Genomic DNA, 16,877 nt, shown 5'->3' with positions numbered 1-16,877 from the left:
GACAGATTTTTAATTTCCGGAAACTCAGAAGCAGAAAGTTACCATTTGAAAATCTGTCTCTGCCTGCACAAAGAGTCTGCTGTGTGAACCAAGTATAATTTGTGTGTCAAACCAAAGCCTGTTTCTTTGTCTTATTTATGGCTCTGCTACAAGTTTGGGTAGCAGAGGAATCAATCAATTTGAACCAACTAGTAAAATGATTTTGGGAGCTGTGGAGATTAAAAAACAAAAAGCCCAACAAACCGCAAACTGTTTCAGCTTTTCTGAGTGAACAGGGTTATTCTAAAGAGCACATTTTACACGCTGAAAACTTACCAACGGAGCGATGAATGCAGGTGTGCTGGTTATCACTCAGGAAAAAGCCCTCTTTGCACTGACATTCGTAGCTTCCCATAGTATTTACACAGATCTGCTGGCACCCTCCATTGTTATCCATACACTCATCAACATCTAGAAGACAGAAGGAAAAAGAAATTCAATATAATGTACAGATTCAGAATATAAATCTAGAAGAGAGAGGAACACACAAAAAGAAACGTAAATTAAGCTAATGAAGATTACCCAAATCAGTTAATCCAAATTAATCACTCTAATTATTTTTCCTGCATCCTAGGCTTAAAGTTAACATGAAAAAAAACCCAAAACAAAACCTCAAACAGTGGGGAGAAGAATCCCCCTATGTCTTCAAGTATTCTGAACTGCAAGTTGATTTCCAATGCACAATGAACATGAACAACCTAAAAAAGCTGTGACCCCATCTGCCAAGTGTGCTGTTGCACTCTGTCATTCCCACTCCACTTGGAAAGACATACTTCAGGTCTACAGTAATTTCTAGCAGGGGTAGCAGGCAAACACAAAGGGCATGACTGGGTGAAAAGAGTCTTTACAGAGTTCTGGTCTTGAACAGAACAACATGTTTCAATTACTGGAGTCATAACCCCCTACTTTGTCAGTTTATTTAACGTTGTTTAGTGAAAAGAAGGCTTCTTAAACCTAAATGTTCCATGTCTGTATTGTCATTTTAGTAGGCAAATATATAAAACCACAATGGCAGCATTAGCTACTGGCTGTTTTGAGGGCTATCCCCCATCACTTCTCTTTGGCATAACTGTTTTTATGCTGTAGTGTTTAAAAGACACATAGGTATCAGCATTGGGAAACCACTGCCATTATTACGTATCTGGCCCACATTCAACTTTGCAATTCTCTTGTTTTGCTCATGAAAGTGAGTCATATTTATTTTTTGCTTTTTTCTTGCCACCTGAAAATTCCATGTTTTCCTTTTCCATGAAGACTCTTCAGCCAGTTAAGTTATTTCTATGTGCCAACATGTCGGCAATAGAGTTGGTGTGTGTTTTGATTTCATTTTATTTTTGGAAGGGGCAAAAACCCACAATAAAGCTAAAAGATCCACAATACTCCAAACCTCAGAATAGCTGGCACAGCTTCTGTAGAAATTAATTCCCCCAGGACTGGCCACAACACACTAAGGTAAACCCAAGCTGCTTTTGCTGGTCCTGTTGCAAGCAAGGCCTGGCAGCTCTGAATGCAGGGCTGGCTGTGAGCTCTGGCAGCTTGCTCAGCTACTGCTGTTTGTGCTGCCTTCGTGTGACAGCAGTTGTAGCTCTTTCTCACAGAGAAAAAAGCTCTGGGGTAATTACAGCAGCACCCAGGGAAACCAGGCAGTCTCATTCTGTCTTGAACTACAATGCAAGTGTATAGACAGTCCTCCTTTTATTTACCAGAAAATGTTAAGCGCAACTGAGGCAAATTCTCTGTATCAAAATCCTCCCCACCTTCAGTTCGTACTCTTTTCCAGATCTGAGCATTTTCACGACCCCCATCAGAGATTTTGGGAATGTTGAGGAAAAGGGGAAGTGAAGACTTTCCTTGCCTATCGCTGCACAAGAAGGAAAATAAATAAGACATCTTGGTTAGACCCTTCCTCTGTCAGTCAGCAGGCCTTGCTGCCCTATCAGTGCCAGATCAAACTTGCTCCTTCAGAACAGCAGCCTGGAATCTAGATTCTCCTCTCTGGAAAATTAGCTGAACATTTTCTGAAGGAATGTCTCAGTTGGCACATGCACAAACCCCAAATTATCCTCCAAAGTATGTGGTCTTCCCAGAGCCCTGTTTATGGTAACACAAATTAACTCAAGCAGTTGCCTTTCAACTCTGATGAATAATCTGAAACTAATGCAATGATTTGTAAGCTTTTTTTTTTCTGCTCTTGATAGCAAATGCTAATGTTTTACCACTTCCATAAAGAGATCAATTTACCACCAAGCCCCAAATCTGTATGCTAGAATTATTACAATCAAAGCTCTTTAAAAAGCTTTTCTATGAGGGATTTCTTCCAATTGTGTTCAATTAGTTGCCTCAAAATTATTTTAATATGCATTTATGAGAAGGACTTGAAGAAAGAAAAGAGCTGGGATCTAGGACTACTCTGTTTCTGTACTACATGCCTTGCAATGGATCTTGGCCTGATGGTGCAGGATTTACATGTTCTCTTCTCAGGTCTCAGTCCTACTAGGGTTAGGCTTTTTGGAGCATTTTGTATTACTGCAGTCTTAAAAGGCAGTATTGCTTACTATCCACCACACCAAGCAATGTATTGGAAATGGATGCCTGGAAAATATTTACTGAATTCTTCACTTGGTAAACTTCCATTCCAATAACATCACTTTATGATCAGCCTATCAGTTTATTAATAACCCAGTTGAGAGAACAGCATAAAATAGTCTTCTGAAGTTATGCAAGAGAACTCCATTGACTACAAGAAGCTCAAGCTTTGGTATATCTGGCACAGTAATTCTTGAATTTTTCTCTGATTTTTTTCAAAGCTCACAAATGAAATACCTTCCCAAGGGCCTATTTCCTTTTTTTCATTGTGCATTTCTCATTAATCCAGCTCAAGTTATCCACCTGAATGTGGAAACATCAATAGTGCAGCATGGATGAGACTGAATTTTTTGGGATTAAGTTCCATAGAAACACTAAAATAAGCAGTCAGTTTTTCAATAAGGCTTTTTTAGCTCCAGTTTTGCTAGCTCTCTATATGTCAAACATGGCTGTTCACTGTTTTGAAAAAAACTGAGGGTAGATTCTCAGGAGCTTTAATTGGTGATAAGTCTGTGTGACAGTTTATACCTGGTCCCCAGGGCTGAACTAGAGATTTGGAAAAAGTCATGGCATAAAATCCTTTCACTCAAACACCTACTCTAAGGCCTAACTAAAACCATATTAAAAACTTTTAAACTGAGCACAAATACAAAGTTTACTCGGTTTATTACTCTGTTGTTAATAAAACAGAAATTTTCTCTTATTTTAGATCAAATAGACAGGTCTTCTTTCATAAACATTTGCACAAAATCAGGTACCACTAATAATTCTGGATTAGAACGTCTCTCTGAGGACAGCAGTCTCAAGGTAGCAGGGGGAAGACTCCATTCCTTCAAAACTAGTGTATGGAAAGTCAAGTCCATTTCCTAGTCTTCTTCTATGACAAAAGTTTCAGTTTGGCCTCCCCACCCAAGAGTGTGCTGTTTCCTAATGTACATTATCCAGCTGAGTCTCAAAACCACACTGATGCAGGAAAATTTCGGCAAGTCTTCACAATCCAAACCCACAAAATAAGGTTGAAAGATTCTCACCTGAGCTGAGCTCAGATGGTTGTTCCATCTGATGGCTTCCCCAACCCTCATCCTCAAAAAGAGGATGGAAGAACTAGTAGAGAGTGAATACATGTCCTTAAGCCGTTCTCTGTAATGCTCATTACAAAGAGCTGTCCTGTGATTCTGTTTGCCAAAGACAACTGCTGCTGGAAACACCTAGAAATAGCTCCGTTTCTACAGCTCTTAGCTGCTCCTTACCAGCACAAATAAATGGCACAGATGACAACCAGCACAAAAGCAAGAATTGCTGCTACAGAATTTAGACCAGTGACAAACCTATCTTTGCAGGGAGAAGAGCTCCTGGACGTTCGAGTGGCCAGTCCTCATCAAGGACAACCAGGTCCAGGGCAGGAGCCAGCTCAGGGAAAGGCTGGGAAAGGAGGAGGATCTTTCAACAGAAACAGAGGGATAAAGGCTGCATAAATGCATAGATATATAGCTAATCTATATCTATATATCAGAAGCAGATTTCAATTTGCATAAGACCTCTAGCTTTTTGGCCCACTGCCTTCATATAATCAAACTCGTGCTCAGTACCTTAGTAAGATGAGATCCTCTGGAGTGGTAGTGTGGAACAGTATCAAAGGGTAGGAAATATTGCAGCTGATAAAGACGAATGTTTTATATATTAAATAAACAAATGTTTTCAGTTTCTCATTTAATTTATCTGATGAATTTTTCAAATTAACTTCACTGGTGTTTCACCCTGATTTGGCACAGAGCTTCCTGAAGTGTTTGGCCTAGGGAAGCTCTTCCAGTGAAGTGTCCTGTTTGGATACTATGGAGGGAGAAAGGTCTGCTAAGGGTACCTGAAACCATGAGCAGGAAGACACAAAAGTGGAAACACTACACAGAGTCAATGCCAGGAACAGTATGTCCACTGTTTTCCTCCTCCCCTGATCTTCTCTTCCTTCCTTCTGACATTTTTCTTTCTTGTCAACATTTTCATAAACACTTAAGCTCCTCAGAAATCTGAGTCTTCAAAATCTCCAAAGCACTTAGGAAACATAGTTAAATGCACTTGCTGTAGCACCAGACTTCTAAAAACAGGATTTTGACTCATGATCCAGGGAGCTGATCCTGCTATTTTTTCCCCTCTAAGCTACTCTTGAAAACTTTTGGAAGATATCTCTAAGATGCCTATTTTACCAGCGTAGAACATCATGACAGAAAGATGAAGCACTGATATCAATATTGCAGACTTTTCTCAAATGTTAGTATCAAAACACCACTTAGGATATTTTTCATTTATAAGGGAAAATATTAGCAACCACAAGCATGGAAAAGTGCCTAATTCTGGAATTTTAAAATTATTATATTCTGAATATTTTTAGTCAGAAAACTGTCTGAAAGTCTAATTAAAATTTTAAAAAATCACATTCCTGGATTTACTACAGTCAAAATCCAAAATCACATCTACCCAGCATCTCTGACACTGTCCTTGTAGCTGATACTCAGGAGAAGACTGTAAAAACTGAACAGAATCATTGCAGACATGTTCTCACAGGTTTCAGCCATAATATACCTATCAACTTTCCTAAATCACTCCTTAGACCACTGTCCCGCTGGATCTTTCCTGTGTAGATTTCCCTAATCTCCAATGAGCCAAGCAAGATGGGGCAATTACTTCTGCAATTCAATTATGAGATTTAATTTTATTATCAGTTTTATAAATACTCCATACTTTCATTTGTTTCTAAAATACTGCTTCATAGTCTGGATGAATACCCCCAGATTCCATTATTGTGAAGAAGAGTAAATATTCATTCACTACTTGCCTTTTCTGCATTTTTCTTCATCTTACAAATCCCCCTTAGCCTTGTACTGTCTCTGTTATCTATTGTGAACCCTGAAGCACAGCAATATACAAATAAGATAATCACAGAAACAATTCAGATGACCACAGTAAATCATGTTTAAAACAAAATGTGCTCATTTCTAGGAGTTAACCTTTAATAAGAGCAGCATTTGGAACAACTCTGCTCACTTCTCTAATCCACCAAGTACTGTGATGCTCTGTTGGAGTGGGTGTCTTGGAAGATGGGATCTCAAGATACCCATGTAAGCCCAGAGTGAATCTGGCATGTAGAAGTGGTATCAGATCAGAGGCTGCAGGCAGGTGCTCCCGATGGAATGCTCCTACAAGCAGTGACATGCTGTGAAGGTAGGGAGGGTGATCCCTTGCAGCAGCTGAGGGGGCCATGGAAACAAGAATCACTGCTAGTTGAAAGAGCTGCCAAACCATCTTCCTTAGACTGACTTCATCTGAGCATGGCAGGGAGAAATATTAGAGGCAAGAGACATTGCTACCTATGTACATAGCATTTCTATCTCCGCCAGATCTGAAATCTGACTTCACCAAAAATTTAAAAGCTAGGCGTAAATTTTCTGTTATTTGTACATAGATTCTACTTTTTGTCCCCTCCTTTCAGAAACTGAAAAATCTGGTGAAGAAAAGGAGAAAGAGCACCACAGCCCTGAATTCAATGCTTTGTTCACTCCCACAGTTGCAAAAATATTCACTAGAGCCTTTGGTGAGGAAAAATGCACTTGCAGAAAATGGATCCTACAGTAGTCAATGTTTACTGAACTCGACATAAAAAACACCCCCCAAACCAACAAGAAGTGTGAAAAACTACCTTTCCCCAAAAGTAAAGCACGTTTTACAGACTGGAAGCATAAAGAAACAGTAACAAGAATGCTCTTGGGTGATGAATACTAACTAATTCTAAAATAATTGATTAATTAATTGATCCCTAGAACCACTCTTATGTACAAGGATAGAACACTTAAAGTGATGTCTGTGATCTGTCCTGGAGAATTCAGTCTTTTAATGGGCTGCAATCACCTATCCACTCCCACTCAGTGCCCACTGACTGGGCTTCTTGTTTGCCTGCACAACTTAAAAAGGACGCTTCAAATCTTTTCTGTAGCTATTTTGTGACACACAGTGGAATGTCTTACACTTCACAGTACGCAAACACGGTGTAAATGAAGATGCAAGAGACTTCCTTGCTCTAAGAAACAGGTACAGCCCAGGAAATACACGTGTCACTCACAGTTAAACTCTGCTGAGACTGCTGCCCATTTGCTGAGCTGAGGGTAACAGCCCCATGGATATTGTGTGGGTGTTGCATCAAGTTCAACTGTCTTGATGTCCCTTGTTTATTCCTCTCTAAAACAACTGGGGATGACTATCTGTCCTCTTAAGACACCAAAACCCTTTTCACAGCTTTGAGAACTTCCAAAATAAACATCCAAGTCCCTGAATGTGATTTCTTAGCTTCTATCCTTTCAGATGTAGCCTCCTGACAACGGTGCCTAAACACAACAAAGTTCCTGCTCAATTACTTGTTCATGTTATCCACTCTTTTGATTCAGGTTTTAAGACAATTTTGTGTGAATTGGATCACACTTCTTTACATCTGTGCCACTGTCTAGGGAATGCCAGAAGCCTCTAGCTTGGCATGAAGTTCTTTCTGTGCGGCACAGACATACACAGCCCCATTAGTGTAAGTTTGCAGTTTCCACTGACATATGGAATTATATGTAGGCACTCCAAGTGGTAAATGCTGAATTAACATTACTCCCTAAACTAGTGGAGGGAAGCCAATTACAGATACAAACAAGCAGCAGTCCAGATCAATTGAAGGAAAAATTTGAGATAAATTAAGTAAATTATTTAGTCCATTATAAGAATGCCCCTTACTTTGTCTTTTTCCTTTGCATTATTAACTGCTGCAGGCTGAACTGAACTATCCTTCTTCCAGGATAATTACTGCTTATACCTGCTTTCTTTGGCATTTACTTATAGACCCTACCAAGATAAGAAAAATCTGGTTTGCATTGACTCAAAACTGCTTGCTGTTGGTGTTCTTGTTGTATTGTTATTATTGTTTCAATAATGGCAAAAGATTTTGCTGTGGGTTAAACAAACCATGAAACTTGACATGAAAATTACATTGCATACATACAGTATCTCTGTCCCAAGCTGGTAGTTTCCATTTTCCAGGTCTATACCACATGAAGTACTTCGTTCCTGAGCTCTGGTAATAAAAGCCTAGGAAATGGCTACATTGAAGATTTTCATTGTTATCTATCAGTAACACAGTTAGGGGCCTCTCTAGATTCAGATGTGTGATTTTAACCTAAGCACTGCAGCATCCTGTAGGCTATGAAGTCATTCTTATGCTCTATATGGATAATACTTGAGGTCCATGAAAAGTGGAACAAATGGGAGAGACTCAAGCACACACAAGCAAATTTCAATACAGTGAAATGAGAACTATAGCAGGAGAAGAAAAATATTGGCTTATTCAGGTAAATTTGCTTAGTCAGACATATCTACTCATTAAACTTCTTGGGGAAAGTGCTGAAAATGTTTTGTATGTGCTGAAATCCTTCCTGTAGGTCATATTAAAATAATTACTTTTTCTTGAAAGTATCTCCATGAGTGAAAAGTGTTTTATAAACACAGTCTCAGTTTCTGAATAGTTTCAGAGAATGAATGCTTCCTTTGGCACTAAATATTTGGGAAAATGGGCATTTTTGCCACCTGGGAAATGAGTTCAGGATTTCCACTCTCCTAAACATGAGCCACAAAACCCACTATTTAATATTTAATATTTTCTCTGATATCTCTGGACATAAATACCTGAAACATATTTAAGATCTTACAGCAAATAGCAATTTTTTTTTAATATGAAATGGCAACATTAGCTTACCACTCAACCCAGTTGTGCTGTTATCACACAGTACAAAGCTGGACTGGTTGGTTGGGTTTTTTGACTACCTGTGTTTAAGAAAACAGTTGGACACCTGTGCACCAGCTAAGCAGCCGCCACCCATTAGAACAGGTAAGCTGCAGTAAGTTGTGTTAGTGCTAAGCAACTCGACGGATGGACACATCAGCCACATTTACCTCTTATAAAGACAGACCAGCTTTGCCCTGAGCTGGGAATTACCATGGAAAAGCAACAGCAGTCAAAAAACCTGACTTGAGGAATATCATATTTATGTAAAGAAGGCATGAATTTAATGGGTTTGGAGATGGCTTGGTAGTGTAAAGCCAACACAAACAAAGAACCCAAAATAAATCAAAACAAACCACCACCTTAACTCCTTAACTTTTCCTGTAAAATTCACCAGACCTGCGTATTCTTTTTGACAGGACTTGGGAACACATAAATGGATTTTCTCCTCATACGAGAGATGTTCTAGTCCCCTGATCACCTTCACAGCCCTCTGCTGGATCCAATCCAATAGATTCTTGCATGTAAATTAATCTGTAAATTACAGGAACGATATAGAGCTTTTTGTGGGAAACTTACTCCACTGAAAGCCTTCTTACCTTCAACTCAGATATCTAATACTGGTTGTGCAGAACCTTAAATCAGAGGGAAAACTATTAACATGTTAAGGCAAATGGACTGACCACCTACTGACAAATTTTGCAACTTGAAAGCCCTGAGGTCCCACTCAGACACAGAGCCTGTGTGAAATGAAGTGGACACTTGCAGGAATCTACTCAAAGCAAAACTCAGTCCTTGCCTGGGGTATTCATGTAATTTCGGAGCACAAGAATGAGTATCACATTCTTTCAATGTGCAGTCATTAACAGCCTGAGCCCCTGGCCCACTCAGGTTTTTTAGTTTGTAGGCGTTCTTCAAATTATTTTAAAAGTGACTAAAACCAAGTCTCTTAGACTTCCCTAACACATTCATACAAGAAGTTTTAGAGTTTTTTTAAAAGTACTGAATAACACTTGGTGACATATAGCCACTCTCAGGCCTATTTAAGAAAGCACTGCAGCTGTACAGGCAGGAAGATATAATGACTTGTACCTGTTGTGCACACAGAAGTTTTGATGCACTGGGACCAGAGTGCTTAGCATCTTATCCAACAAGCTCTACATGACTGGTCACACTACAAATCCAATCCTCCTAAATCCTTAGTTGGGCCCAGAACCCTTTCACTGCTGTCATACTCCTAATTTTTACAGAGTTTCTGATTAATTTCAGAAGCAGTTTCTTAATTATGCCTCCAAAACAAACGACACAAGTACTTAAACAGTTTCTCAACTTTTTCGAACATTTTTGCTCCATCCTATGGCATAATATGGACTCATTTATTTAACAAAATATATTTTCATTACAGAAACACAGAACAGATAGGGTTGGCAGGAAGCCCTGGAGATCATCTAGCCCAACACTCCTGCTGAAGAAGGGGCACCTGAAGCAGGTTGCACAGGATTGTGTTCAGGTAGGTTTTGAATGTCACCAGAGGACTCCACAACCTCTCTGGGAAGCCAGTTCCAGTGCTTTGTCACTCTCACAATAAAGAAGTTTTTCCTTATATTCAGAAGGAGACTTTCTGTGCTTCAGTTTGTGCCCCTTGTCCCTTAAGATATTTGTATGCATTTTTAAGATCCCCTCTCAATCATGTCTTCCCCAGGGTGACCAATCCTTGCTCCCTTAGACTTTCACAAAACCACAGATTCCATTTGGTTCCTCACAGGAGAGGTGCTCCAGTCTCCTCATCATGTATACAGCCCTTTGCTGGTCCCACACCAGGAGCTCCATGTCCCTCCTGTCTTGAGGATCCCAGGACTGGACACAGCACTGCAGATGTGACTCCCAGGGCTGAGCAGAGGGGCAGGATCACTCCCTGACCTGCTGGCACTGCTAGGACCCCCAAGTCCCTCTCCTCAGAGCTGCTCTCCAGCAGGTCACCCCAGCCCATCCTGGAGCCCAGGATTGTTCCTGCCCAGGTGCAGGACATTGCCCTTGCTTTTGCTGAACTTTGCTGGGTTCCTCTCTGCCCAGCTCCCCAGCCTGTCTGGGTTTCACAGAATAGCAGCACCTTCTGGTGTGCCAGGACACTCCTTACTGTTTTTGATCATCAGGAAACATGCTCTCCCCTTCACCCAGGGTCTGATGAGTAAGTTGAATAATACTGGGGCCAGTGCTGACCCCTGAGGACACCACTGGCTACAGATCTCCAGCCAAACCCTGCACTGCTGCTCTACTGTTCAGTCAGTTCTCAATGTGCCTCACTACCCACTCAGCCAACCTGCAAGCCCCGAGCTCACCCACCAGGATCTTGTGAGAGACAGTGTCAAAAGCCTTTGTGAAGTCAAGGCAGAGAACATCCACTGCTCTCCCTCATCCCCAGCCCGTCATTCCATCACAGAAGGCTATCCAACTGGCCAAGCGTGACTTCTTGGTGAATCCACAACATAAGCAAAGGGATTGAGGGCACCCTCAGCAGCTTTGCAGATGACACCAGGCTGAGAGTGCAGTGGCAATCCAGAGGGACCTGGACAAGCTTGAGCAGTGGCCCATGGGAGTCTCATGAGGTTTAACCAGACCAAGTGCTGGTGCTGCCCCTGTGTTGGGCACATCCCTGTGTGTGATGGATCCAGGTGGGGATGGGCAGAGGGAGCAGCCCTGGCAGAAGGACCTGGGAGTGCTGTGGGTGAGAGCAGGACATGCCTCAACTCAGAAAGCCCCTGTGCTGGGCAGCACCCAGAGCCCCAGGGTGGCAGGGGAGGGGGATTCTGCCCCTCTGCCCGGCTCTGCTGAGCTCCCCCTGCAGGGCTGCATCCAGCCCTTGGCCCAGCACAGGAAGGACAGGGAGCTGCTGCAGCCAGGCCAGAGCAGGGACACCAAGTCAATCAGAGGGATGGAGCAGCTCTGCTGGGAGGAAAGGCTGAGGGAATTAGGATTGTTCAGCCTGGAGAAGGGAAGGGTAGACCTCACAGTGGCCTTTCAGTAGCTGAAGTGAGCCTACAGGAAAGCCAGAGAGGGGCCTTTTGCAAGTACATGCAGTGACAGGACAAGGGAAAATGGCTTTAAGTTAAGGAGGGTAGATTTAGATTTGAAATTACAAAGAAATTCTTCCCAGTGAGAGTGGGGAGGCCCTGGCAAAGATTGCCCAGAGAAGCTGTGTCTGGCCCATCCCTGGAAGTATTCCAGGCCAGGTTGTGTGGGGCTCAGAGCAACCTGGGATAGTGGAAGGTGTCCCTGCCCATAGCAGGTGGTGGAACTGAATGATCTTTAAGGTCCCTTCCAACCCAAACCATTCTGATTTTATGATTCCTTTCCTCCACATGGTCATCTAAGATGAGCTGCTCTATCACCCTTCCGGGGATGGTGAGGCTGACTGACCTGTAGTTTCCTGCGTCTTCCTTCTTGCCCTTTTTGAAGACTTGAATGGTTTCTAATAATTTCTTTCCATATCTTATAAGGCCTCTTAATCATAAATTTTGCTTTAATTCCAAACATTGTAAATTCTCCAATCATTCTTGTAAAAGTAAGTCCAGTGACTTTTTAATGAGTAATTATTGTTATTATTGTTTTGATGTTACCTACAGTCATCAAAAAAGTCGTATTAAAACATGCTGCCATCAACTACTCCATGTTCCTTCCTGCTCCTCTTTTATGCAAAACTACCTCTTATGCTCTAATCTAACTCCAGTAAGGAACGGGGAATATTTTGAGATGCTTGAAAAAGAATTGAAGTCTGCAGAAAGTAATGAAAGCAGTAAAAGTAAGTGTCTACCTCGGTCTTGTAGTTTGATCCATACTTTCAAGTTTGCACACTGCACACTGAAGTCAAAAGAATAATGTGAAGATGTAGAAATTAATGGAGAGTATTAGACAGCAAAGGCAGGGCACTACGGAAATTTGAGACCCTAAAAATCTACTTAACAAGAAATTCACTACCAACCTTTAAGCGAGAATTCATTCCTATGGGAAAAGTGTTAGGTCCTATTTTCTAATACAGTCAGCAACTATGTAGCAGATACTCTTCATGATGGCTGTTTCTTGACTGTATAAATCATATTGTTTATCATAAATCAACACTGCCAAGAACTGACTGCATTCTAAGCATAGTTCGACAATGACTCTCTTTGAAATCAGGGATCAGACGACTTCCTTGTCTGATGTCTCTTTGTAATCCATATGAACTCAATGTTTCAACTGGATCTATGTCATTTCTAGGGCTGAAAAAGGCACCATTCCATTATGGACGGTTTGAATGCCACACACACCTGACATACCCATTATAGGCTGGAATCCTGCACTCTCAGGTGAACACACATTCTCCCTTGGTTTAAGTAAGCACTAAACACAATGCAGCTCCCAAAGCTTTAATAAATTCAATGTATTTTATAGTTTTTCCTTTAAGGTATACATCAATATAGGCCACACTGGCTCAGAAATTTTGCTATTATGAGACAGTTAAAATCAGTTAACAAAAGACACAAAACTAACATAAATCAGGTAAAGCAGTATCTCTGAGCTTGTTGAACCAAGACACCAACTACAGCCACATCACACTAAGAGCATCCATATGGAATTTAACTTATAGATATTAGCTTCACACTCTAAGCTGCTTATTCTTTACTTTCCTGAGTGTTCCATGTAGAGAAATCTTTGCTGTGATTAATTACCTCCTCCAGGGAGGGAGTAAGTATTTGAAAAAAGAAAAGAAAAAGGCTCAGACAACAAGAAGACTTGCAGAAAAAAGAGACTGAGATTGATGCTGCTGTCAGACAGCTCCCAGTTTCCTAATTTATTTTGACAGTCTGAGAATCTAACTTCATAGCTGACAGCCATCAAGATTTATTGTAAACTTTTGATTATTTCCCCATACCTAACAAAAAACTTTGGTCTATGCTGATTTATACTCACTTGTTTCAGTATTTCTCAGATCACATTGTCTTAAGAAAGCAAAGAGATGGCAAATTAACATGTAAAGAAAGTTATATCCCATTTGAACTCCAAAGATTAATGTGGGGTGACCCACATTAGGGTACTTTTAAGGGGGGAAACTTTATACAGACATAGAAAAAGCAAGATAAGGAAAGCAGAGTGTTGAGATACCAGCTTCAGAGAGGGCTGGATACCAAAGACCTTTCCATTAATCACAGAGACTTCCAGATTTTTACTGGATGTTGGAAGATCATCAGAACCAAGATATTACAATCCCATCTTGAAAGAGAGGTTTAATTGAGTTCTCTAACTGCCTGCTACCACTCGACACCATGGACTTTCACAAGATGCAGGCAGCCAAGTAACAAAAGTAAACACACGCACACAGAAGTTGCATGTAAACATCTAACAGAGAATTGTCTCTAGAACACTTCCATCCTAGATATCCATATTTTCTCAGCACCAAGTCATCATTCAGCACAAACTACAGAATAGCAATACATGTTCTAAAATCTGATTCATGCTACTATACCACAAAGACCGGATACTTTAAACTGCTGTGATGAATCACAGCTTTTCTTATTAATCTAATGTACAGACCAAACAAGACTGGTAAAATATCTGAAAACAGGAATATGGTAAAAATCAGTTGGCTGAAGAAATATATCAGAAAACAAATTTATTTTTTCACTTACGCTTGCATCTGAAAACCAAAGAACTTCAAAAAATGCTTTCAAGCTTTTCATTCTGCAAGAACACATCCGTCACTACAAGGCAGCGCAACTTGTAGCATGAATTTGTGTGAATGTGCTCACTGCAATTTGTTTTGGGAAGGTTCAGGAGCTAAATACCAGAAGCTCCCCTCATCTCAAGTATTTTATTACACCCCAAGGACCCGATCACTGCCTGTCATCTTTTGCACAAAGGCAGAGCTCACAAGGGTTTAAAAAACACAGATAAACATGTTGTCAAACCTTGCATTTCAACAGTTCTCATCTTGTCTATACATATATATTTTATACATTCCCATTCCCATCTTGTGGCCTGGACCCCTCACAATTAGAAAAGATTCTTGCTACTCAGCTACTGAGACCTGATTTGGGGTCTGGCCTGCTTCTCTTAAGGCATAAACCACCTGGCAAGTCCCAAAATCCTGTTCAACTAAAAGCCTGCAAATGAGTAAGAACTTCAAGATTTAGGTTATTAGCTTTCTCAAGAAAAATACCATAATTTTACATTTGTTTTCATAAAAAAATAAAAGAGTGATAAAATGAAGGCTGTTGGATGTATTCAACCTTCCTCCATCTTCCAGGGAGCTTGGAATTACTAACCAGGAAAATCTGGAAGAGAGTTTATGACTGATGATGTTATTAGAAGATCTGTTAATATGCTAGGGAAGGACAACACTTAACTGTCAGCTCACATAATAGTCTTCTGGAACTAGGAAAGAAGGCCAAGGAAAACAGGAAGATGGCCAAGGAAATGAACCATTTTCCAGCTCCTCTTTCAAATATTTGCTTTTATGAAACTAAAAACAACTTTTCAGAAGCTGTTTAGTTTTATATTAAAAATGTTCATATTAAAAAAACATCTATTTAAACTGTTGGGAAACATTAAGAAAAATAAACATCAGAAATACCAGCATTTGCTTGGAGTTTAAGCAAGTAACAATTGTGCACAGCTGTCAGGAGAAGAAAAATACAGCTAAATTAAAAGGAAGACCCTGGTCTCTTTAATCATACTAGTGATTATGCAATCCTGAGTTATGTGACACTTCTGGACAAGACATATATGTCAGCTTTAGGAATAATTTCTCACACACTTGCAACTCTCCTCTCACTTCATGTTGATATTCAGATGAAGCCACAATCCCAAGTCCCAGTGAGTACATTTGAACAGCAGGGTAGGAACAGGTAGATTTTAATTTCTAATGGGTTTGGGTTTATTTTGAAAAAAAAAAAAAACAAAAAACCCCAAAACATAGAACACTGGAACATCTACTGAAAAATGATTGAATAATATGATGTGATATACATACATTTAAAAGTTGGACTCAATGATCTAAAGGTTAAACTCTATGATCTTGGAGGGTTTTTCCAACCTAAATGATTCTGTGATGCTATATATATACTAATGTTAGTTTTTTCATCTGAGTCAGACTGCAGATTACTACCACCCAGCCAGGAATTAAGCCCGCCTGTCAGGGTTAAACCTCTTCTCTCTAAAAACAGGCCAAGAGATTTTAAAGACCACTTCAAGATACTTGGATTTAGGTCTAAACCTTAGACCTTAGAAAAAATGAAATTCTGTGACTTCAAACATGAACTTTTATACTGATTTGATATACAGGCTTCTCAAAGACTTATCAGTTCTTGGTTTGTCTCAGAAGTTTCTCCTTTGGCTGCAGGCTCCCAAATGCCCAGCTGGAATTGCTGCTTTGCTCCATCTACCAGAGCTGGCAAATCAATACCACTCCTGGAACAGGTTCAGATGCTCTGGGGAAAGTGCCACCTTCTCCTCTCCCACAGGGGTTACCATGTAACTTAGCCACTTTGTCAAGAGATGCAAAGTACCATCTGAGAACAGACAAATAAAAAGCTAATTTAGATTATTTGGGCTGGAAAATCAGGCCTTCTACCACAAGCACACCTCCAAGGTTGTGGACACAGCCAGGATTTTACTATTCAATTCACAGCTGACACAGTGTTGTGTCTGCCACACTTGTGGCACACTTGTGTCTGCTCAGCAGAATGCTCCATGGAACCTATCATGCACACTACGAATTTCATTTCTGTCCTGATTTCTGACCAGAATTTCCCTCTGCTTCCCAGGGTTCTTCTCAATCAAAAAATCAGCTGCTGAAGAATCATAAACTACATTGAATCATCAAAACCTACTTTTACAGTTATCTTCAAGATGTCTGACATACAAAATAATCAATTGAAATATCATATTACAGATGTCCAAACTTCATAATCGCTATTTTTCTGTAAGAGAAACCAAACCCACACAGCCTATTTGAAATAAAAGCAGAGATGCAGAAGGGTACTATTCCCACCTCAATTGAGATACCTTGTGTGAAGACTCAGAAGTAACTTCATCTGTTTGTCCTAGTTACTGATCCATAGAACAAAGAAAATTGTATTTCCTTTCCTTACAGGACTTTCTGAGGAAAAATTTATTCCTATTTACAAGGTATCAATGCATGTTCCTACAGCAATTAATACCACAGAAAAACCTATAAATAAGTTAATTATGTCTTTAAATGCAGTATTTTTTTTTATCCATGCTGCTTTGCATGTTTTTTTATACTTTCTAAGCAGAGTTTGCAGCCATCTAGTATGCTTACTAGAAAGCAGAGGACTTCATAGAACCTACCCTCATCTTTAGAAAAAGGAAGAATTAAGATGTGTTCAGCCTGGAAGCAAGAAATGCTTCTGCAAAAAGCAATGCTTATTCCCTATTTAAAAAGCGACTATCA

The 16,877-nt window shown here is 40.3% G+C and overlaps 1 protein-coding gene across 1 annotated transcript in view; it reads right to left on the bottom strand.

Annotated features, from left to right (window-relative positions):
• SCUBE1 (signal peptide, CUB domain and EGF like domain containing 1) overlaps positions 1-16,877 on the bottom strand; it is a 266,991-nt gene that overhangs the window by 148,129 nt on the left and 101,985 nt on the right. The window contains exon 5 of the mRNA XM_088055086.1: positions 316-450. Coding sequence (XP_087911212.1) covers positions 316-450 — 135 coding nt within the window. The remainder of the gene's footprint in view (positions 1-315; positions 451-16,877) is intronic.

Source organism: Pseudopodoces humilis, chromosome 5, assembly GCF_049639895.1.
Source record: "Pseudopodoces humilis isolate 2021_Gansu_Grassland_sample_001 chromosome 5, ASM4963989v1, whole genome shotgun sequence".
NCBI lineage: Eukaryota > Metazoa > Chordata > Aves > Passeriformes > Paridae > Pseudopodoces > Pseudopodoces humilis.
The sequence above is the reverse complement of the archived record's forward strand: the minus strand, read 5'-3'. Positions and strand labels throughout refer to the sequence as shown.